Source organism: Crocodylus porosus, unplaced genomic scaffold, assembly GCF_001723895.1.
Source record: "Crocodylus porosus isolate Cpor-Errol unplaced genomic scaffold, CroPor_comp1, whole genome shotgun sequence".
Taxonomy (NCBI): Eukaryota; Metazoa; Chordata; order Crocodylia; family Crocodylidae; genus Crocodylus; species Crocodylus porosus.
This window is the reverse complement of record NW_017728909.1, coordinates 55,307,614-55,333,436: the sequence shown is the minus strand read 5'-3', so window position 1 is coordinate 55,333,436 and position 25,823 is coordinate 55,307,614. Positions and strand designations below refer to the sequence as shown.

At 38.7% G+C, this 25,823-nt stretch overlaps 1 protein-coding gene across 1 annotated transcript in view; it reads left to right on the top strand.

Annotated features, from left to right (window-relative positions):
• Nucleotides 1–25,823, top strand: part of EDIL3 (EGF like repeats and discoidin domains 3) — a 354,955-nt gene that overhangs the window by 245,260 nt on the left and 83,872 nt on the right. Inside the window, exons 7-9 of the mRNA XM_019531712.1 lie at nucleotides 7,318–7,473; nucleotides 8,563–8,707; nucleotides 15,193–15,377. Of these exons, the coding sequence (XP_019387257.1) occupies nucleotides 7,318–7,473; nucleotides 8,563–8,707; nucleotides 15,193–15,377 (486 nt within the window). The remainder of the gene's footprint in view (nucleotides 1–7,317; nucleotides 7,474–8,562; nucleotides 8,708–15,192; nucleotides 15,378–25,823) is intronic.

Genomic DNA, 25,823 nt, shown 5'->3' with positions numbered 1-25,823 from the left:
TTAACCCCCTTCCATGGCCCCAGACCCCAGTACCTGTCTCCCCATCCTGCAATCCTTCTCTGCTGGAGCACACAGCACAGCACAGCCCAAGGCTGGAAAGCATGCTGGGGTGCTGGGGGACTCTGATTTAATTTGAATGAGCAAGGGGTCTGGGGCAGAAGTTTCATAAACCGGTTTGACCCAAATCAGTTAAGTCTGTTAACTACATTCATGCAGGTTTATGTTAAACCAGTTTCAGCCATTTTGAAACTGGTTTATGTGCACTGAACCTATTGGGCATTGTTCTGTTACAGGTTTAAACCAGTTTCTGATCACTTAAACCAGTTTATATGTAACTTCTGTCCCTAGACTAGGAGGTAACCTGCGTGGAACAGCATGGTACATTGGAGTGGGCCACTGCCTGGTACAGTAAGTTTGCTTTGTAAACATGTCCTTAGTCTATGGATCAGATCAGGAGTAACAGAAAAAAATTGTACATGCATCATGAGTCCTATGGAAAGTACAGAATAGTCTTTATAACAGTTCACTCGAATTTAGTTCTCCTCAATCATTTTTTTGTATGCATCAGATGAAATATATCAAGGATTTCCTATTTGCAGAGAACTCTCTTGGCATGTTAAGCTTTGTTCTTGACAGTTTTTTAGTCTTGAAGTTTACCTGATCTCAAACAAGGATTTCTGAATGGAGCCCTATGCAGCACTGTCAGTCTCTCTGTAGGTACCATATCCAAACAGGAAGTTCACACATCTCTTCTCTTTGAGGCATACAGAATTTCCGGTGTTGATACATTTGTTTATTTAGATAGACTCTTGACATAAGTCATGCTCTATCTTTCATGATCTCTCCTTCCTTTCCAGTTACAACCAGACTTTCAATTTTTTCTTTCCTCATAACATGTTTGAGAAACTCCAAATGTCTTTTTCTGATGTTAATCAACAACTTTCTCCTGAAGCCTGCTCTTAACAAAATATCTTCATTTGAAGTGTGACTTGTCCAACATACCTTCAAGATGTGCTTTACAAACCACATCTCAGTTGCTTCAATTCTCTTTTACATACTTGGCGATATTGCCCAGCATTCTGATGCATACATGAGGGCTGATATAACATAGCAATCCAAAACTCTTAACTTCATCCCCAGAGAAATTTTGCTATTTGTCAATATCTTTTTCATGTTCAGAAATGCATCTTTTGCCATCCCTATTTTCCATTTTATTTCTTGATCACATTTACCTTCTGATGTTATCCAGCTTCCCAAATAGTTAAATTTATTGACCTGCTTTATCTGTTCCATTGGCACTTTGATGTTGCATGCAGGAATGATCTTCTTTGTACTGTCAGTACTGGAACAATATGGGACATCTTCTTAATATATCTGTAAATGTTTTACTGGAAGGGCTGTCAAATAGACCAATATAAGAATAGCCAGTTATAGAAGTGACTGCTATAAAGCTGCTACAGACAAACCTACTCTAGAGACTTATTATATGCCTGCAGTTCTCCTTGAACTCAGTAGTAGAGTAGATTCTCAGCATGTTTCAGAATCGGTGCAAGGCTCATGGATAAAAATGAATCATCCTTCAAACTATGTTTTCATTTCTACTGACAGTTTAAAAAATAACTAATGTTTCAGCACAAAGCAATGACGTTTATAGTTCAGGGACAGATATAGCTCATCTTGTGGTTCTGTGTTGCACTGTGCCTTGTGTGGGCTTCTGATTCTACCTCATATCTGTATACACTATTCTTCCTTTGTCAAAGGGATTAAATCACTTCAGCCACCTTTAACATCTACAGCAGCTCTAGCACTAGCACCAGCTAGGAGGCTTAGGCCAAGATTATTAAATTAGAATGATTCAGATTAGGAACATAAATATTTGTGTCTGATTTTCAGAGGTGATGAGAACAGATGACGGGCAATGTTTTTTTTCAGTGAATATTAATTTAGCCAACAGATACAGTTTTGGTCATCCTAAAATCTTCAATTTTTTGACAAATTTGTGTTGAATTACCAACCTCGTTATTAAAAAAATAAAAACCAGGTTGACTACATACATGCATCCACAGTTGTGCCACCAACACTATCACCTGTATTTTCCCAAAATATCATCCAGGATATAGGTGATGCTGATTTGATTCCCTCCCTTACCTGGAGGCATTTGAATTCCTAGAGAGTGCCCTTTCACAACACAACCCATAGATTTTCATCCTTTTATTTCTTCACACTCTTGAGGCCCCAAATTTCCATTTAGTGGATGTAGGTACCAACTTTAGGTACCCACATTTGACAATTTTGGCCTCAGTGCTCAGTTTTCCAACTTAACTGGTTAAAATTCTGAATTCTTCCTGCAAACTGATGTTGTCTAGATTAAGCCTAACCCTGTTCTAATCAAGTCTAGATATCAGCTGAATAAAATATAGACTTCCTCTGGTATCCTGTCTACACTATATCTCCAAACACTGCTACCAATCAGGGAAGCAGCTCTACTGATAGTACAATTCTAGGAGGCTTTAACAAAAAAGTGAGCACACCCAGGACCATGAACTGGTGCTATGCAGTGAAAGATCCAGTGAACACTCACTTATTCTGGTCTTGCTATAGCCCCTCATGTCAAGTCCTACCTTGGTTGGATCCTCAGCCTCTCAGCAATTGGACAACAGGTTCAGCAGTGTAACTAGGGTTAATAGAAAATATACTCCATGCTGGAATAAACAAAATTATTTGTAACAGAAGCCTATAACTACAACAGACAGACACCAAAATCCATCATAAACTACATTTTTGTTGTTGCAGAGGCTTCATAAAAAGTTATATTCAGAATCCCAAGTCTGTGGGGATTTTAATTGGTCATTTCTTGTGAAACAAGATTAGAAGCATGGTAAAAACAAACTCCAAAGAGCCTGGTACCATTTAACAACACATTAGTATTGTTGTTACTAATTGTACAAGATAATAAGAGGATTATGATTCTGAATTCTGACCAAGAGTATTGCAAATATTTTTGCTCCTAAGGCCAGTAAGTTTATTCATCCCTGTCTGCTGCTATATCTTGTAAACAAGACGGTGTCAGGCAAACACTTTCATTGTTAAGTAGAGGTTTTCTGCATATTACATGTGTTTATATTTAATTCTCGCCTGTAGAGGAAATGAACTTTGAACCGATCCCATTAAATGTTTCTCCTGTTCACGCCACATAGAATAAGTATACAGATCATCAGCTCAGAGTCTAACGAACATAATTTGACCAACCAAAAGAGGCATAAACAAAATAATTGAAACAAGATAAAAGATAATTGGAAAAGAAAAATGCAACTATTCAGAATGTCGAGTTCAGCATCAAGGAAGGGAAAAAAGTTATTCCTATTTTCTTCTGTTTATGTTGTACATTGTAGGAAAGATATTTACTCTATGAATAATTTCTGAAGAAAATGGATTCCATGCTTCAGATTCTGCTTGAATATTGAACTTCTGCATTTACATATCAACTGGTGCCTATAGCAAATTACTCAGTGGGCTAACAAATCTCTTATGTATTCCAAATCCTAGCTCCAAAATTGTAAGTCAGATCCTTAATGACACCTGGCAGCCCACTCTACCTTAAGTACTAAACAGAGTTTTGTTAGATGAGTCAATAGCCTCCCATTATAAACCTAATGAAGAATAGGGAATTTAAGAGCTATTAAAAAAGAATGTATACATTTTCTTGGAGTTTAAGATTTGAATCACAGAAATAAAATCGAAGACTGAGATGACACTGATATATGAATGTCTGTATCTGTCTATGCCTATAATTTGCATATGTAAATATACACACACGTATGTATTTATGTAGTTTTTGTTTGCCATTTCAAGATTTTGCTAACATAAAGTCATAGATACATACACACACACATGTGTTCTCTGTGTGTATATACACACATATGTGTGATTGTGTGTATAAATGTGCGTATATATGTATTTATGAATGTATAAGACAAATCTTGAAATGGCAAACTAAAGCTACATAAATACAGACACACACACACACATTTATGTAGCTTTAGTTTGCCATTTCAAGATTTTTCTGTCTAATATATACATTCATGAATATATTTATACACACATTCACACATGCACACACACACACACACACGTGTGTGTGTATAATTATATGTGTATAATTATGAACGTATACATTAGAAAAATTTTGAAATGGCAAACCAAAGTTACATAAGTCACTTATGTTTTCTTCTAAGAGAAAAAGATTTCTATTTACTTCGCATTTTTGTCACTGCCTAATAAATTAGGCCACTGAACATTTATTAAAATATTCTTTAAAAAATTAGTGTAAGATGAGAAAAAATAGGCACTCAATTTTTTAACACTCACAGATTAAGTTGTATACGTCATTCTGGTTCATTTACAAGATTGGAACCTAAATGCATTTTAAAACATTGTCCCATGTATACTTTCCAGCATCTGTGAAATGTTGTATACCTTTTCCTTGTGAGGTTGAAAAACATTTTTTTAAATTGAGCTCAGATTAACAAGGCTGCTTTTGTTGGACACCATCTTCAATGCAGGTATTTCAGTGCCTTATCAAGGCAACACCACTCTGTTTATGAACCAAATAAGCAAAGGTATTAGTGCACCTGTGGAAATAGCACAACTGTCAATTAGAGTCACGAGAGAATGCAGGAAACAAACGCTTCAGTTGCTTTACAAAAATAGATCCCAGATTCCCTGTTTGCAGACACATGAGACTTCACTAGGATTAGGGTGGCTGTGGCTAGAAGAGTCATATATCTGAAAACACGTGGGGTGGGGTGGGGGTGCAGAAAAGCTGAAGGATTCTCAATGCCTTAAGTCCTGGGCACTTTATTCCCTGAGACACTTGAAAATCTCACTGGTTCTTTTTATCACAGTCTATACTTTCTTACTGTTATTGTTCACCTACAATCCTTTAATCCTCATTTTGTGATACTGTTTTGACATCACTGAAGGCTAGATTGTATTTAAAAAGCCACATCCAGGATATAAGGAAGTACTGAGACATATCGTGCTCAAAGGAGCTTGGTTTTGGTACAATGGGTCTGATTCTCCTTCCACTTAACTTCACTGTGAATCCAGATTAACTTCATTGAAGTATTATACCAGTATGAAGCTGCTGTGAATGAAAGGAAGATTAGCCCCTCTACTGCCAGGAGACCAGAGCAACCCGCAATAAAGTAAGGCCAGAGAAGGATAAGAACAAAGTGTCACACTATCTTACTGTTCACTGTCAGGAGATAGGAACTAGCACTAAGGAAAGGGAAGAAGCACCATGTGTTACTTGTCTAACAGTGGAGCAGAGTTTTTGTGCTGTCATGAGTGTGTCAGTAAAAGACTTCAACAAAAATGGAATAAAATTGAATTGTGTGGATTATAATAGACTTCAAAGTGATGAACCGTGCCTCACTAACAAAAGTCATAAAGTGCTACACAGCATACCATAAAAAAGAGTAACAGAATCTGGCCCAAGATGTTTGAAAGAAGATATATTTTATTTATGTTTATTTTTATATTATATTCATCTGTTATGTTTGCTTTTCTTCACCATTATCATAAAGGACTAAGCTTTAAAACAGCTTGTTGTGCTAAAAGAGCTGGTTAATATTTGCTGCCTCCTAAAGTGCATTAAGTAAGAAAGATTTCATCTACTGCTTAGCTGTTATTGCACAGTTATAAAGTTTGTATTTTGCTAAGTACTGACTTGGCAGATATAAAGGTCATAGTAAAATAAACACTTTTAGAGCAAGGTGTAACTGTATTGAATTAATGTCAGTACACCAGACATGAAGTTAGCTTCATGAGATTTTTATATATATATGAAAGCTCCAGGGACTTTTTTTTCTTTCTTTTGGTTTTCTTGCAAACATTAAGACAATCTACAGATCTAAATCAAGAATATCGTATCTTTTTTTCTTAAATTTTAAGGAACTTGGCTCTCTTGATAACCAATGCCCAGTCAATGGTTCATGGTAGAAAGAGCGGTCCAGACTTCTGGACACCTGAAACCTTAGGCCAGCCCCCTGCACCCCTAAGATCCAAAGACCCCCATCCTGAAGCACTCCATTTGGATCTAAACACACAAGCCAGAATACCCCTAAGACTCAAACACAGACTCAGAACTTCACAACGAACGATCCAGATGCAAATCCCCTATGACCAGACTTCTGCATAGGCTCACCCTGGAGTGAAGGAGCTGGTGTTGGTGTTCTGTGTCTGGTGTGGAGGGAGAAGAGTGCAATCAGACAGATAGTATCAGACTGGCAGGGACATACCTCTATGAAATTCATGGTTTGGCGGAGCTTGGATGGACCAGTCACTGACAGCCTATACCCCAGTTGTGAGAGTTCAGGGCATGGGTGGGTGTTCTTGGCATGGTTGTTGCTGGCAGGTAGATGCCCCCTAGAAAATTCAGGGATTGAGTGTGGGCAGAGAGGGAGGGTGAGGACATGGCCAGCCAAGCTAGGTCCAGCAGGTAAATGCCCCTGGAAGGTTTGGGGCTTGGGAAGGCATGGCCAGGTATCTTGGGCACATCAGGTGAAAGCCCCTGGAAAGTTCAGGGGTTGGGGAGGCAGGTAAAAGCCCCCAGAAAGGTAAGGGAGAAGAGAGTGTGGTTAGCTAAGCTGGGGTCACTCTAAAAGGGGAGGCACACCTAACCAGACCCAGACCCAAACCCAGACCCAGACTCAGTCTGAGTAGGAACCATGCACCAAGGCCCATATCCATGTGTCCCCACTTAAACCCTTACAGCCAAACTGTTGCCCAACCACGGACACCCAAACCCCACCCAATGCCACGGTAGAGCCCAGGCCATCATCGTCTGCTACCTGGAGCTGGGGACAGAACGGGACTGTTTAGGAGATGCCCGATTTTGTTGCCACCTGGGACAAGGAGCAGACCCAGAAGCAGTGGCACAGCATGCAGCACAACAAGGAGGTGTTCCAGTGGATTGCCAAAAAGTTGAACGTGCAGGGCCACAACCAAACCTAGACGCAGTGCAGGGCCAAAACCAAATGGATGAAGACCCAATTCATATATATGAATTGATAAATGTATGTGTGTGGACACAAACATACAGGATAGTATGTGATGTTTGGGGGCAAAAGAATGCATCTTTTTCACATATATATATGAGGAGAAAAGACAGAACAAAAATATATAGGTAATCAATAAAAGTGCTACAGGCTGGAACATTGTATTTTCTTCTCCCTGTGTCAGAAAAAGAATTTAGCTGCTTACAGCAATTGTGTCCCTCAGATAGTTATTGTTGATATTGAATTGTTACTTCAGATAAACCTGCAAAGGAAGATGAGAGTCACTGGAGTTATAACCCAAGGTGCTAAGAGGATTGGAAGCCCAGAATATATAAAATCTTACAAAATTGCATATAGTAATGATGGGAAATCATGGATGACTTACAAAGTAAAAGGCACCAATGAAGATATGGTAAGATTAAGTTGTCTGCCTGTGAATGAAAATCCGAAATATAGCTGACTTCCAAAAGCCTGAGACACCTCTAGTAAGTGAGCAAAATTGCATAGCAAAGAAACAGAGAAATCAGCTTGATATGTATTGCCTTATTCATTTTTTCTGAAAAAAGCAATAAATGTGTAGATTATGCCTGCTCAGAATTTCTTATATTTTAATTGATGCATCTATAAATACAGTGTCCCAAGGCTGGAATAATCCCATTTATTACACTTAACTAATTTTCATTTTAATTAGTTTACCAGTAATTACTCATTACTCTGTTTTCAATTTAGTTTTATTACATTAGCAGAGTAATGTTAACCCTTAAAAGCAGAGAACCCACTTATCTCTGCGTTGTAAGAACAGCAGCAGCCTATATAAAAGTTATTTTTACAATGTATTCAGAGCAGCAGGGTGGGGGAAACCCTCACTGTGCATGGTAGGATAGAGCTAAGTCATTTTGCAGAGCTGGACTGTTTCTGTCATGCAGGCAGGAAGAGGCAATGCTGTGTGGAAAAGTATATAATGACAGGAGAAGGCAAAGTGCAAGCCTATCTAGTTAAAGTCAAGTGAGAATAGAAGCATGCTTAAGGGCTTAATTCAGCTCTCACTGAAATCAATGGAAAGACTCCAGTTGATTTCACTGGGAGTTGGATCAGGTTCCTAAAGGCAGGAGGAAAAAATAAATGTCAGTCAGTGTTAATTATAGCAGACTGAAGTGAATAGGGATGTTTTAATATACCAATTGAAAGAAAGATGTAATTTAGTGCATTTGTAGTTGGAGTATGCAAGAAGAAAGAGTGACAAATTAGAGGCCCCGGTTTAATAAGGTATGTAAACACATGCCTGTCTTCAAGCATGTGTAATCAGTAGTGATGTTTATTCATTTAGTTACCCTACTAAATCAGGGCGTTGTGGGCAGAATGTGAGAAGTTGTGAAAGGCAAGGCAGAACTGAAATCTAGAGATAGCAAAAAAAGCAAAATGGATGGACATGAAGGTTTGAAAGTAAAGTGAAGATCCTGTAGTTGTCCTAACACATTTGAAATGAGTATTTTTGCCACAGGTGTTCCGTGGAAATGTGGACAACAATACCCCCTATGCCAACTCATTCACACCTCCAATCAAATCACAATACATACGACTGTATCCCCAGGTTTGCAGAAGACACTGTACTTTAAGAATGGAACTTCTTGGCTGTGAATTATCAGGTGAGTTTTCTGGCAATAATGGTATTCTCTCTTAAAAAAAATATGTGCCAGTGGTTTAAAATATTAATCACCATACCCTTGGAATTACTTGATTGATATCTGTGAGGTTACACCAAGTGTGTTTGTCTCTGTTTATTTGTAATGAGCTAAGAGGGCATATACATTGACAAACTGTGTTAACATACTGGCATCAAATTATTTGTGACTTGTTATGATTGTTTATTTATGCTGGCTTCAGCAATTCCCAGCAAAAATCAAGGCTGCATTGTACAAATACATATTGAGAGAGTGTCTGATGTGTGGACTATATTCTACAGAGACAAGACAAAGTGTGGGAGAGGAAACAGACATGGAGAAGTAAAGTAGCTCATTCAGACTTGCATGGTAGCAGTAGAGGTAGAAACTAAGCATAAATTTTCTAATGATCTAATTTAGTGTCCTATTCACTGAGCCACACTGCTACTCAAGGATATAAAATCTTAGAAGTTGCAGGATCTCTGTAGGTGCAGCTGAAGACCATTTGAAGTGAATAAAGTATACTGGGCCTGATTGCATTTGAGATTTGATTTGATTTGATTTAGATTTGTTTTGTGACTTTCCAGGAGAAACTATAATTGTGTCTTGTAGCAAAAGTAAGTGAACTAGTGGAGCTGATATAAACCCTTTTAAGGTCTGAAGTAGCAGGGGTTATAGTCATATATATAAAGCCTGACCCCTAACTATACTCTGCAAGAACTATGTTCCTTGTTCAAATTCAGTAAAACATGTAAATTCTTTATCTTTTTCCCAGGATCATCCTTTTACCAGTGGGAGTCCTACAGTAAATGCATTTAGGAGTGACTTTTATATGACTAGCTGCTAACTGTACAAACAGTAGTCATTCAGTTAACAAATAATATATCAAAACAGCCTAAATTAAATAATTCTTGGTCCTCTAGTGACATCAAAACCAGATTCAGAAATGAAAAGTTAATGCATTAATCTCACTGAAGCCCTTTTCCAATATAGATAGATTTGAAAGTAAATATAAACTCCTGTCTGGCTGGTTTAGTGTGTATTAGATTTTTTTCATGTCTTCCATTTCTGGAACCACAATTTAGAATAAGTCCTTGCCAGAATGACCAGGAATTGTTTTGCTCAAAGAACTGTGAAAGCTACTAAAATGAATTGATTTCAGTGGTCTCATATCAGTTTCAAGGTCACCATTTCTCAGAAATGAGGTAGAAATGAGAGCTCACCAGGACGATTTCAGTCTCAACTGAAAGATAAATATAATTATATGTAAAGACAGACTAATTCACTCTAGTTCCAGGTGATCCGTCTTAAGTTAGGGAGTATGTTTAGAGGTCTGGTCCTTTCAACTAAGTGCTGCTGCTGGAAAAGAGAATAACTTTTGAAAGAAGGGGGTGGAGGGTAAGATTTGCTGTGCTTCTGATGGAGCAGGGGATTGTTTTTCTTTTTTTTTAAATCTTTCTAATTAAAGGAAGATCAAAAATGGAACCTTTCTCAGATCATGCTTCACCAACTATTAGGTACATAGCTAACTTTTTAACAATAGAAATAGTACTATTTAAGTGGGGCTCCAAACACCTTTATATCACAATAAGCTCTTTCTATTTCCTTGCAACAGCCACTTATAAAATGAGCATGTATTAATTTCCATGGATTCTACTGCAAACCTCTGCACTTAGCAACAGGTTCTGCCACCCTTATTTATGATGAGTGATACTTAATTCTGAGAGTAGTCTTAATAATTTGGAAGGCACATTTATGGAGTAAGACCCAATTCAGTTCAAGTAAGGGGAGCAGAAATTGCCCTTCACTTCTGTTTGGTCATCACATTCTTGAATTGGGAAGGAACCCTGCATGATTTCTTGATTCAAATGGACTGTCCATCAACAATTCATATGTTGTTTTCATAAGCGTTTTTAAATCTATTTATTCTTTATTAACATATAACAGAAAGCCATACAACATGAAGTAATTAAGGCAAAGCAGTCTTTGCATTAGGATAACTGGCCTGCTCTGTGCTTTCCATGCCTTTACAAACTCTGGCCTATGGCAAGACAGGCAGTAATTTGAGCACAAGTCTTACAGATGGGAAATATTCAATATGAATGTCTAGCTCTAGCACAGACTCCAAGTCTTCGCATAATCATATGAGATTCTGAATGTCTCCTATGAGGCACTGAGCTTTGCTAAAATCAATGGAAATTGACTCATCATAGGTGGTACACAGCTAAACTGAAGAACAAAGTTACTAAGCTACAAGACAAGTCTCTGGGGAGCATGCCATCAGTTCAATACACATTTTTCTAAACTGTAGCATACACTCCCCACTAGGCAAAGACCTATATTCACACTAGCCTAGACTCAACTAAATGTTTTTAATTATAATTTCCATGAAATCCTTGTGCCACAAAGATTAAATAACAGGCCATTTTACAGACAGGTGGCATTTTGCAGACAGGTGGGATATTTAAGGTGGGATACTGGGCCAACAGTTTGACCCAGTCCCTCACCTTGCTGAATCTAGCCATTTATCTCTACATCTTTTACCCAGTTTATAAAATGAGGGGAAATTACTGATAGGGGCATTTGGACCAGGCATTTAAAGTTTGTACAATGTAGTGAAGATAAGAAGCTCCTTCTAAACACAATTTAAATGACCTTTGAAAGTAGAAAATATGCACAGTTTTACAAAAGTCTTATGTCTCTGGCCTTTGTATCTCAATGGAAAGACAAGTGGAAAGTTATATGAGTTGGATGTTTTATTATTTTGGAAAGATTTGTTTGAACGTATGTTTTATAATGGATGTGTTTTGCTTCTATATAGTAATAATGTGTTGTTCATACTCCTGTGTACATATTGTTATTTCCTTCTGGATTAGGATCTTGCTTTCTCTCTCTCTCTCCCTTGCTTTTCTCTAAGCAGCATAACTTTTGGGTTTTTTCCTCCCTTTTTTGGAAGGGGAGGGAGACCAGTGGTGAATTGCATGCATGATGCCCACAAGCACATAAGCAGAAAAACGTCCAATAAATCCATAGTAGCATTCAGACAGCCCACAAATAATGGTCTGTTGGGACACAGAAAGCTATAACTTTACCATCTGTGCCCTGTCTTTGTGGCACTTATGGGCACAAAATAGAAAAGCTCTACAAAAGCAACCTATGACTTCATTCCCTGTGATAGATTAATGCAGTGTTGAAAAACAAACTGGTTTAACAACCCATATTTGTGTGTCAGGCACTTCTCCTTTCTTCAAATGAGACACTCTTAGATACAGTTGTAGTGATCCAGAAGTAAAAGCCTGAAATTGAATAATAAATTAAATCTCTTGCTAAAGCAATAGATGAGTCTTTCTTTAAGACCAAGTCACTCCCTCCCACACAGTAATTTTTTCAAGGCATGAAAAAAATCTGTTATTCAGGGAACAACTTGGTGTTTTTAGCTACAGAGGATGGTTTGTAGCTGATGTTCTTGTATTTGGAATCAAATTTAGGAAGGTTTTAAAAAATAACTCAGGTTGTAGCTTATTTTTTTAATTCTATGACATAATGCGCTAGCATCACAGACATGTAACTGACAAGTCATTTAATTGAAAAGAAGTAGCTATACATTAAAGAGCTACTGGTATTTCATAAAACTCTTGTGGCGTGGGGGGAGGGTATGATTAGAAGCATTTTCACATACACTTAAAGCCATTGCTTTCTGTATTCCACTTCCTTCACTTGGTAATATTCATTTGCTTCTTCCATTTATTGATGATATGAAGACATTGTACTCATTTACACTGATTAATAGTTCTGTTCAGTGACTGGCGTAAAATGGGAATAACACATGCAGTTAATACAACAGGATAAACTCCAGAATTGTTTGCACTGGAGTCAGCTGCTCTTGGGCATAGTGTGTGCATGTTTGCCTGGGACAGCAGCAGCCTGAGCTAGGGCAGAGCAGCTGTGGACTGGCAGCAGGCTCGAGTGGTGGGGAAGGGATCAGCCCCAGGCTCTGGATGGCAGCGCTGGGCAGCAGCGGGGATGGCTGGGGCACAAGAGTGTAAAACTGCAGAGCTGTGTGGCAGGCAGCCCCTGCATGTTAGCACCCTTTTTCCCCAGTCAATACCTGTCACCACCTACATGTACATTTTGGCAAAGTAAATAACTGTGCCATAACATAGTACTTTTCGCAACAGTATTATCTTATGGCAAAGTTAAGTTATTTACTGCATTCTAATACTGGCACATGTGTAGACAGTAATGCTTTACTGTGGAATTAATTAGTCAATTTTGCAGTAAAGCACACGTATAAATGCACCCAATGGCCATGTCCACATGAGCATAGACGTCTTGTTTCCTGAGGACAGCTAGCAGCAGCACACCACTGGTTGTCCCTGGGGAACACTTGTACCACATGCCCTCTGGGACCCAGCAGGTTAGCCCAGGGATAGGGGAGGGGAGGGGCAGTACTGGGCTGGCCCCAGCAACCTTACCTGTGGTCCTGGGGCAACAGTAGTCGCAATCCTGCCTCTTGGAGCTTGACCAGCAGCCAGAATGTGGCTCCGGCTGGTCAAGCTCCAGTTTTGAGACATGCATGCTGCCCCCGTGTGCACCACTCTGCTTTTTTTCTGCATGGGTTTTTTTGACTGTCTGCCCACCCACGCTACTCCCTTGCAGCATGGAGTATAACTGAATGTGCAGTATGTGGTGCCACAGATGTGTCTGCAGTTCCACACACCACATGGTGGCACTTGTCTGGATGCAGCCAATGAGAGCAGAATTTACCTGAAGGCCAGTCCTTTAGTCTCATATCCTATCTTCTACCTATTCCTTTTGCCTAAAGAGCCCTTTGGCCTAGCTGCTTCTCCATGATTGTGGTCCTGCTGTTACAGTGCTGCCATTTCACACTATTTCTCCTGCTACCATGACCAACCTATTTCCTCCAAATTCCTAATGCATCTTGTCTGTTTGTAGTGTAATATACCTCTTAATCAATTGCAGGTAGCCTGGCAGAGATATTCAACTTACGAAAGCTCATCCACTCCATCTATTATTTTTTTCAAAGAAATCTAATAGAGAAGACTAGAAATGAGCAAGGTTCATCAGTACCTATTTTCATCTGTACACAGAATATATCAATTATGTGTTGTCTGCTTACATGATTTTAGTAGATTATATCTGCTTAAAATTTTAGAGAAAAGCACCCTCTCACAATATTTTATTGTATACCCTATTTTCTCATATACAGCATGCCTCCTAATATCATAACCACCTTGTTTTTGAAAGTTAGAATGAAGGAAAAAAGATTTTTCCAGAGTTATGGTTGTACAGAGCAAGGGCAGAACTTAATTTTCAGTCAAATCGCTCTCTGTTTCCTGTTTAACTAAAGCTATAACCCTGGTTATTGGTGAAAGCTGGTCTCCAGGGATGGTTCTATAATACTGAAAAGAGCTAAGGAATCTCACAAGTAGTGGAGGAGAGGAAGGACTGGAGAGACTAGAAGTAGCTAGTGGATAGCAAAACTGGTTGCTTGATTAGTGGAACATCAAAACCATTAAGAAGGGGAGATGATCAATAACACCTGTGAAGTGAAGAACAAGGAGCCATTAAGTCACCTGACCCCCTCAGCTGCCTAATAGTATTGCTACACCTGCTATACTGTGGAATAGAAATCAAAGGAGTATGCTTCTATGCTGGGCAGAAAATCAGCTTCCCCACTTAATATGTGCAACCCAATTGGAGGTGCAGGGGGCTGTTTTGGGGGCCAAAGATACATGTTATATGTAAGAAAATACAGTAATACCTGTGGTCTTCACTTTACTACTGGGGGGGGTGGGGGTTGGTAAGATATCAAATAATGCAAAAGTTTAGATGTCCTTAATATTCCAGGAATTTATTTCAGCACTAATAGAGTTAATAAGAAATGCATGCCTTATAGAACTTATAGTAGAGGTGATATCTTTTATTAGACGAGCTAGATTTTTGCAAAAAAAAATCTTTAATTGCAAGCTTTCGGGCACAAACACCCTTCTTCAGGCATAGGAGAAAAGACTGTAAAAGTTCTCCTAGGTAGAAATGAAATTCATATTTCATAGAAGTGTTGAAGGTGTGATAAAATCTCCTATTTGGAACAGTTCATTTTATATGCAGAACAGCATTTGCTTTATAGAACAGCATTTCCTTAGTTTTGTTAATGTAGCAAGGTGTAAGTCAATTGGTTGCTATACCAGGAGGGGTCCTCTATGTTAGTAAAAATATAGCTGAATAAAATGTTTTGAAATCACTACATTCTTTTACATTTTTCCAAAATCTGATAAAATAAAATGGCTTGATTTAACTAGTCCATCTGTGTTTGTTTGCAATTTCCCACAAAGATGTTCATTATTAATGCCCTTACTCTGGGAATTGCTTTCTTTATTGTAAAAGAAAACCTAAACCTCTTAGGAAGTTAAGTAAATAGTCTCATAGATTCATTTTTACTTTTTCAGGTTGCTCTGAACCTCTTGGGATGAAATCAGGACATATACAGGACTTTCAGATTTCGGCCTCAAGTATCTTCAGAACGCTCAATATGGACATGTTTACTTGGGAACCTAGAAAAGCTCGATTAGACAAGCAAGGCAAAGTGAATGCTTGGACTTCAGGTCATAATGATCAGTCACAGTGGTTACAGGTAAAGTTTTGCAAATATTTTTCCATCTGTTCATGTTTTATATGTATCTGTATTGGAAACGTTAATGTTTTAGGGCCCAGTCTTGCTTTCCTCATTTCAATGGTTGTGATCCATATACTTCTGTGTTATACTGGGAAGGAAGCAACAGAGAACCCAAACTCCAGTAAACCTGTACATCACTGTGTACCTGTCCATTGAAGGTTGATAGGTGTCAACATGTAAAACGATGCTGTAACAAAGAGTGGAAAAGGGCATTAGCCAAACCTCCCATCCAGTCATTTACGAGGCACCCATAAGCTCTATTATTATTGTTAATGGATGCCCCTGACTGGCTCCTCGACAGCCTGTTGAGAAAGATTTGTATTCTTCAGGCCTCAAAAAATTGGGGAAAAGCCCATTAACCTGAGCTTTTTACATTATAAGTAGACTTGGCCCACAAAATATACTTTAATTGAAACTATTAAAAATTATCTTTCCCTACCACCCATGAATCTAGTAAGATTGATTCAGTAACTGAATTCATTAGGAAGCTATGCACCTGGGTTGTTTTCAGCCTAAGAGTGATTTATAGAAGTTACTGGGAGGCTAATGTGAAAGATAGCAACAAATCACTGTGTAGAAACCTATTTGACCAGTCATTGCTATATTTACATTTTTGAACTGTTGTATATTAGAGTGTTTTGAATCAACTGCCAATTTGGAATACAATTCTCAGCATGAAACCTCCCCAGCATAAGAAGTGCACCACTAACCCCCTGCAGTCTTTTCACATATAAATTATGACTTTATTAGCCTTCTTACCTACAGTTACTAAGCAATTTAGCAATGTAATTATTACCCCCAGTCTCCGTTTACACACACAGGGGAAAGAAGTAGGGACTGCTTTGTCTGTTTATCATTTGAATACTTGACAATGTCTGGATTTGGTGAAATTTTCTTAAAATGGTCTCTTGAAACCTGGTAGTGTAAGAGAGATTTTGTTTTTTAAAAGAAAGAAGTAGTTTTATTTTGTAGAGAAGCAGCAGGTGAGAGTCTCTCTCCACAAGCAAACAAAAAAAGGTGGCCGTATCTGAAATGATTGCTGCCTCATTGCTGATCTTGAGGAGTTAATGGTACTCAGAGATTGGAAAGAAATATGCTGGTTTGCAATATTCCTAATGAATATAATAGTGAATTTTTAATTATTTACAGATAGTAGAGTTGCAAAGCTGAAGAGGTAAAAGCAACTCTTATGCTATGTACAGTCAAGTACAGCCCGAGGTGGAATGAATTCAGTGTTTGCAGGGTTCTCTAAGCTGCGTAGAGAGAACCAATAATAAAGTGAACTCATGTTCAGTTTTCCATTCAGTCGAGTTCACTTTTCAGTTGGGGAAAAGCAGGCAGAAGCCTGCACTGACCAGGCCAGAAGGCAGAGGCTGGTCAAGTATGTATCGCACCTTGCCATTGCCAAGCCAGCTGAGCAGGGCCATTCACTGCCCGCTCACTGGTACAGATAGCACAGGCAGCCACAGGTAATCAGGGGACATGGAGAAAGGCTGGGGGCAGGGAGTGGGCCCAATTCGGGCCAGCAGGGGAAGTGGACAGACCCTGGCTCAGCACCAAGACAGCTCCTTCCCCTCTCCCCCTGCAGGTCATTGACTGGCAGGGAGCAGAGCTCAGCAGCCAGACTGGCAGTGTGGGGAGGAGGGGGAATCGCCGCCGTGCAGATTGATGTCCAGCTTGGCATGCTGGCACCAGGGTGGGGGACTCTTTCCCCGCCTTCCCCCCACACTTCAGTAACTTGGAGTGGCCCAGCCGTGCAGTGTTAGTGGGGCTGCAGTGGGAAGAGTCTGTTCCCTTGCCTTTCCTCCCTCCTCTCGCACCCCACCAGCCTGACACGTACAGACAGGACACAGGGCTGTGAAACAGAGGCTTTGCTGTCTCTGCTGTACAACAGGCCAGGGGTACAGCCAGCCCTGCTTGGCTGGAGCAGATAGCACAGACCAAGGCTAACCTACCAACAGAAATTCAATAAACTGATGTAATCTAAATCAATTAAGCCTGATACTACACCCATCCAGGTTTGTCTCAAACCAGTTTTGGCCATTTTGAAAGTTGTTTATGTGCAATGAACTTCTGTTGTGTTACAGATTTTGAACCAGTTTCTGATCACTTATACTGGTTTGTGTGTACTGTCTGGCCCTAGCCTTAGCATCTAACTTCCTCTGTTTTCTTATCTTGCACCAAACCCCTTCTCTTTTCTCCAACCTGCTTGAATACACAAATTGATTCACTCTGCAACCACAACACTGGTGGCAGATTTTCTATAAGTCTGAAAAAGTTGTCCCTTTTCTGATTAACCCTATGCAAGAAACCTGAATGTTATTTGAAATCTGTAAAGATGCATTCTGTTGTTTTATTTAACTTGTATAATATGAATTGCAGAAGCAAAATCGTAGGAATATAAATATTTATTCTATTAACTCTGTTAACATGCTATAGATGACTACACATTGTTATATTTTCAGTACTTTTCCTTGAGAATGTTATCACTGTGGCTAAGTACAGTCAAAAAGCTCAAGGCTGAATCAATTCAATCTTTGAGGTTTAAGTAAGTTAACAGATTCACTTTTGATTCTGAAAATGCAACCACATTTCAGTGGCCCAGGCTGGAAGCCAAGGTGGGGGAGGGGAGGGGAGGGGAGGGGAGCATGCTTCACTGTTGGGCTGGAGCAGACAGTTTGGGCTCAGGCTAGCCTGCCCACCCTGTGAGAGAGGGTTTGCTGGGAGTTGCAAATCATCCTCGGATGCTGGGGGACTGTGAGCTAACTTGAATCTGGAGGTGATCTGGTACAGAAGTTCAATAAATGGATTTAACCTAAATCAGTTAAGTCTGATACGATATCCCTCCAGGTTTATCTTAAACTGTTTTTGAACATTTTGAAAGAGGTTTATGTGCACTAAACTTCTGTTGTGTTACAGATATGCACTGGTTTCTGATCACTTATACTGGTTTATGTGTAATTTCTGTCCCTTGCCTGAGTGTCAGAGAAACAAGAGACATTAAGCCATTTGAGCTTTCAGTGCATAATCTAGTTGTTAAATTTTACTTTGGTCTAAAGGTTTTGAATTCATATGTTTCAGCCAAAATGTGGCCAATTGTTTCAAGACTAGCAATAATATGAGTATGTCATTTGAAATTTCTGAGTCTTTGGTGTTCTCTTTGCTGCTGACCCTCTGGGAAATTCTGCTTATACTTATAGGATAGTAGCCTTCTAACAGAGCGATTGCATTTTTATCATAACACTGCTTTCATGAAATCTGATCAGATCTTATGTGTAGGAAAAATTTTGTAAAAGCTTTTCCCCTCATCACGGTATATTACTAGAAGTTCCTGATAGCTGTTCCAGAGCTATGATTGCATTTCAAAGTAGGTACAAAATTAGGCATAAATTCCTGATAAAGTAGGTGGCCAATCAATACAAAATTTCACAAAGAATCAGATTTCTATGACCCTTGATTTTTTGTGTGCAGTGTGTTTAGTTTCTCTTTTGAGATCTCTATTAGGTAGTCTACAAAATTAGGTTGTTTGTGAAATGAGTCTTAGCATTTCAACTTTTCACTGTAGACTAGTGTATTTTAAAAATACACTAATACTTTATCGCTACATAATATTTTGGTAGAGAAGGTCATTCTAAGTAGGTCTGGTGCAAGACACAGTTATGTTGCAGGTAGCCTTAATTTTTTAATCACTTCTAGTTATCAAACTTAAAAGGTTATATGCCAGTGATTTGCAACAAAGAATGCGTGTGTCATGTTCCTAAACTTTATCTACTACTTTGGGGTAACTTTTAGTTCACAGGAACTTATGAATAAAACCTAAGGCTTATATATTTTTCCATCAGCTACTTCTTTTCTGTTTCAACTCAAGAAATCTTGCACCAGTTTTAATAATTACAAATAGCAATTAATATCAAAATCTTTCCTACAAAGCAATTAGTACCCCTGTGCACACACTATAGCTGACTCAAAGCTAGAAAAACAAGGATAGAAAGGGTTAGGTTACATACCAGTATATATTAGCTACGAGTCTACATACCTGCCAGTATATATTACCTACACTGAAGCCAACAGTGATGTGTAGAAAAGGTTGATAAAATCTAATGGCTTGTTTTGGGCAGAAAGTCAGGCTAGATAATCATAATTATATTTTTCTGACCTTCAGATCTCTGAACCTATGTTTGTACCATAGACTTTCACAGAGTTTGCATATGAATTGCAGTGGGTTAAAATATTGTGTCAGAATTCCCAAGGGGTCCCTGGTTAACATGAACCTTTCTTTATCCCTCTGTTGCAGGTCATGCCATAAAAGCCACCCTTTGATACTATTAGCTTATTTCAAACCTATACAGAATCTGCTACTGAATAGTTATTTGATAACCATGAACAATACCTGTCCCAATTCTTGCCATATTTTCTTTCTTTATGTACACTTGACCCAGCCTAACAACAATAACATTACTGGGCTAGAACCTCATAATCTGTTCATTTTAACAAATATTGAAGGGGAGAAATACCTTCCAGAAACCTTGTACCCATCAAGATATTCCATAGAACAGTAATATTAACAAAACAAAGATTTGTTAAAAACAGGGAAGTTGAGTTAGAATAAAAGAACTGGCTCACTTAATATATCTGGATATATACTTCTCTCAGACTATGGTAGCTAAAAAGCCTTTTCTACTTGGATACAGAGACCAAAAAAAAGTCAGTAGCTTATATCCCATGAAAGCAACCTTTTTCTCTCACCACTCTGGTCTGACTGTCAACACTGTCTACTGCCTACACACCAAGTCCATGTGGCAAATCTCTTATCAAGTCTTGTAACTGGACAGCTTGCAAGTTAAGATATGCCTCTGTTGATACAGAGCAGCCACCTCACTTCCCAAATCAGTTTCTTCCATTATATAGGGCTTGCACTGACTAATTTATCTATGAGGTGAGCTATTGCAAATACAAAGCCACTTAACAACAGTGATTAATAACTGTCTTTCAAAAGCATAATGATCAGTTTCTGCAACAGCATTTTACAGACAGCTCTACACTTCTTTCCTCCAGCCAGTGTCTTTACTGTCCTTTCAAAAAGACAGATGAGCATTTTTCTCAAAATCACCTCCCACCATTGCTGCGCATTTTTAGTTGCTGTAAACTGTGAGACAGGGGTCGATTTTCAAAATAATGTTTTGTTAATGAAGAATCAAGTAAAATGAGCTTTTCTTAGTTCTGGTAATTCTATCAATACAATACGTATCGTCACACTAAAAACTTCAGAACAATTTAATTATTCTAAATAAGGTTTTATTTCTATTATCTGTATTCTGGTATATATTGACCCAAAGCCATGGAGAGTTCTACAGTTTGATACACATGAATGATAAACTTGATACATCTTATTCACAGGTGTTTTACATGGTTCCCATGGAGCTCTGGTAATATAAGAAAATCATTCTTCCTTCAAATAATAGAGTGAAGCAACAAGTCACATTTTTTCAAATCTCTCTTATGCTGATTGCAGGTGAAGCTAAGCATAATCAGGAGAAAATGGATGTAGATACACAGCAGATTGCTGTTTAGAGATTGACAGATTGAACCTCTGTAGCCAATCAGTATTATATGTATATATGTTTTTCATCTCCTTTGTCATAGTAGTACAGTAGATTTGGGGTTCATAGGATTTTTTGCCAATTGTATCTTGAGTATCAGGCATTGCTCTTGAGCTTTTGCTCCAACCCATTTAAGTACCAAATGGATTAACTCTTAACTCCTCTTAACCTTTCGGCATAATACACTGCCTTTTTCTTATCTCAGAAGATCTTGATACAGTTTCCACAGATGGAGAGCCTTGTTTAAAATAAGTCTTTGCATTCCCTTTGTAGCTATATTAACAAAAAATAATGTACCTGTCTATAATGGCTCATATTATTTTAGACCTACCAGTCTTTTTATAGAGATGTCTTCTAGCCTATTAAATGATTTGGACACTCAACTTTCTAAATAATCAAATAAAAATTATATAGTTATTGAGTAGTTGGAAGAGTGATCCACTTAGTTTCTTTTAATCCACTTAGAGTCCTAGATGCTTCTGAAGAAGGTGCAATCCCTGTAATATATTCAATCAGTTGTATGAAAACTGTACTATCTGGAAACTTTTGTTCTACTGAGGATGTTTTGTATGTGCAGTGCAAAGCAGCCTTAAATTTGACCTAAGTGCTCAGCTGCCATTGCACTGCCATAGGTCAATTTGCGGTGACAAGTCTAGTGTAACCAGCTTTGTTTCATACCCTTGTACTCGTTCCTTGGTGTAGCTCAACTAGGAGAGGCGTGACTGAAATACACTTTATGGCAATCATTGGAGCTCAGTGTAATAATCTATAGGGTGCCAATACAATTTGAAATTAGAAAGGCTAATTCTGGCAGCTAAACAAGTCCTCGCCAGCTCTAAGGTTTGGCAGAATGCAGAGGAAACATGGAGCCACCTCAGGTGCTGTACCTACTGGGTCAAAAGCACTATATGTTACCATCCCCATATGTAATGAATTTGTATGAATCATGCAGAGATATAACATGCCTTTTTACACCCTGGGCAATGGCAGTAGCTGGGACAATTACAGTGGCCAGAGCAGCAATAGCCAAGCCATTAGCAGCTGTGACCCCCCTTCTTGCGCTCCATCTAAATTGGTATTCAAAACTGGTGACCCATTCTCCAACCCTCTGTAGTTATGCTACTGGAATCATGAGTACTGCTAACTTCTTTCTATACATAAGTGATTTTATTATTCTTATAAAGGAGCCATTTCTTTGAGGATAATTTTCAGGGGCAGCAGGGGAAATCAGTATCAATATCTAAATTTGAAAACGTTTGTAGAAATGACTGTCTGTGACTCCCATGTGCTCTGGCCCAGTGCTGAATACACCTCAGTGGCACTCAAGGATCTGGGCTGTTTAAGCCTAAATAATTCATTTGTAAAATGTCCTTGAAAAATTAGCTCCACAGCTAAGTAGAACAAAGTTCCAGTCTTAGAACAAGAGCAAAAAAAATCAGTGAGTGTGCACTATTTTTATATTACAGCATTGGAATAGTTTCCCTACATCTTTCATAAGGCATTCCCTATACACTGAAATTTTTTGTATCCCTTCAACACATCTGCTTTGCCTCCCCATCTCTTCTTGTATTGTCTATGTACTTGTGATGAAGGCTGTAGAGGTTTGGTGGATAAAGGACTGATGTGAAATATACAATGTATTTGCTGAAAATTAGGTAATTGTGAGTAATCATTGAGTCCTCTTAACACAGGCACATCTACCTGCTATGATTTAAATGAGATGAATAATTGAATTCTGTGTAGCCACCAAGGTAACTGTTTAAATTTGCATGCACATAACCAAAAAAAAAGGAGTATTTACTTAAGATACTGAAAAGGATCAATTGTGGCTTTCCCAATTGTGCAAACCCCAAATAACCCCTTTGCTTATTTGCCCACCAAGCCAAGTGGCACAAGGATTCACAATCTTTTGGATTCCCTTTTGCTCATTAGAGAAATCTCTTGTCAAATCAGCACATAGCACACTTCTTCTGGCACACAAGCACACAAGTACTATTGTCAGGTTTTTAAGAGTGAGGGTTAGGAAGCTTTGCTTCTTACTTCTCCCCAACTCATCCCATCCATTTGAGCGAAAGAAGGAAACAAAAGATGGTTTCCTCCCTGTGCTTCTATGACCCAAGGTGACCACAATTGCATTATAGCAGCCTTCTTGCATTCAGAACTTGATCATATAAATTTTGTCATCTGTCAAACTGTGCCGTGGAATTGCAGATCATAAATACAACATTATGCAGAAGCAAATAGCTTGATTAACTCCCTTAACACACTTCTTAAACCCATTGGGTTGTTTAAAAAGAAAAGGGGCTGCGGTGCATTTTTGGATTACTTTTCTTTCATTGCATCTGAAAAATTAAGTTTAGATTTTTCTTACAGAAGAATCAAAATATCATCAAGGGTTTTTATATTAGTGCTTCTCTGAGAACTATGCAGTTTTAAAAACACATGATTATTGTGTTAGGATTTGCATATTTTTCTTTACTGCTGTTCTCAAAATCTGACAGGGAGTTGAGACTATTTGATGTAAGAAGATACATGCAAATATGTAAAAAATAGAGTTAGTTTTTAGATTCAAACTCATGCAGTATTTTTTCTACTTTGTTTTCTATGTTGAATTAAAGCTAGTTGTTTGTTTAAAGTGGGATCAGTAGGTCATGCATATACTTTTTTATTCACTAATTCAAAAAAGGCCTGCCAAAAAGATGAAATAAAAAAAATGTTAATTTACAACCAATCTGGTAATTAACAGAATCAGAACATTATATAACTCCCAGAGGACTTAGAGTACATAAACAACATGTTTTGACTGTAGTATTTGGAAGGTATAACAGTGTTCTGGTAGAATTGTAAGCTTAATTATAACGTATCATAAAAAGAAGTAGATGAATCCTTCCAAGTGGATGTATCTTTCTTTCCAGTTCCAGTGAACTTCAGCCAGACTAGGAGAGGGTGTCACATCTTTTTAATATCTAAGGCAACACTTTTTTTTATGCGCACACACACATAAAGATCTCGTTGTCTGTGCTGGCAGAGCTCCTACCTTCCAAATGCAATTGTTTTGATGGCAGTGATTGCTTTAAATGATAATGAGTGTAATGTTTCCTCTGTGGAGTACTTGACTCCCACTAAATTTATTTCACAGTGCTGCCACCCATTACCCATTCCATGCATGAGCCCAGTACTCTGCAAATTACTGTGTTTCTGTTACTGCTCTCTACTTCCGGGCATTGATTATCAGGGATGGGATGGAGATAAAAACTCAGTATGGTAGGCAAAAATGAATAAGGGGAGAGTATACATAGGTGGCTGGTTATTATATTTAGAGGAGCTTAAGAATTGAACTCTATGCATGGGCTGAGGTGGGAAGTATTGATATGAGTTTCTTAGTAGAATCTTCCATATGAGGTGGGCAAAAGTTTTACAGATTATTTTTAATTATGTCTCTAGGTCTTGTATTATCACCTGTCTTCATGCTGTTACTATATGGCATAGAAATGTCCAGGGTAGATGGGAACATGGGGCCAACTGGACTGTGTAGTAAATCCAAAATTAGGAGAATTCTTCAAGCATCCTGATCTAGGTGCTTGACAGTAGAACAGTTTTTCCATTCATATGAAGTAGAAGACCACCTGGTATTCCTTACACTATTTTTACTCTACTATCCTTCATAATGGTTATAACAGTTTTCACCCTAACATATCTTCCAGTTTGGGAACATTTTGCAGGCTTTCCAGTATTTGATTAAATTTCACTTGCCTTTCAGTTTTCAGTTAGATGGTAATTGCCATCTTTTTCTCTTCCATACAATAATCCCCTGAATAAGATACTTACCTTGTCTTTGAAAAGTAGAATGAAGAAACAAATGTTTCCTTGAAAACGTGGGTAAGTACAGTATTTTCCCAGGGAAAATAGAGACAGCTGTAGTAGTAAAGGAGTAAAACATTGTGGCTGCTCTGTTAAACCCTTAGGTTCAGGACACATTACATGTGCTGCAGGATGAGCCAAAGTGTGTGAACCCCCTTTTCATCTCAGGCTGAGATGGGTGGGCAAACAGTACTTGCCAGGTCAGCTGAGGGCCCAATCCTAGCCACCAGCGCCTACAGTCAGGTCAGTAGAGAGCCCACCCAGCTGATTCAACTTCTGTGTCAGCACCCAGGGGTCAGCTCCTCTTCAGAAAAACAGTTCCTGCAGCATGTGCCTCTGTTGGGGAAAGTATTCATGGCCAGCAGCTAGGGAGCCCTATGTAATCACTGTGCTGCCCCCTGCACAGCACATGAAGCATTCCTTCCTCCTTCCCTTTTCAGTTCGGGCTGCAGAAACTATTTTATCATATTTCCCTGATTAAAACACTCACCCCAATTTTCAGCACTTAATTTTTGTTTTGGAAAATTGTGTATGTGTGTTATGCAATAAAATACGGTATTAGTGGCACATCTACACGAGACATTTACTGTAGGGCTGCCCATTTAGCTCTGCAATAAAGTCTCCACATCTGTACATGCGTCCCTATTAGGTTTCAATTAACTACTAAATGTCACCATAAGTTAGTACTTGTATTTACAACTACTATCCTGCAGTGGCATTATTTACTGCACAGTAACATATAGACTCTAATAGGGTGGCTGGGGCACGAGGGTGCTTCAGTGCATGGGCTGTCTGCCAGCTAGCCACTGTTACCAGATTTGCCTGCTACTTTGGGGTGTGCTCATTTATTAGGGCTAGGGTCTTGGTAATTCTATTAATGTGCTGCTTGTGTTACTTGTGTTTCTATTATGGAGCTGTATCTCTCCCTTCTGCAAGCCCTCAC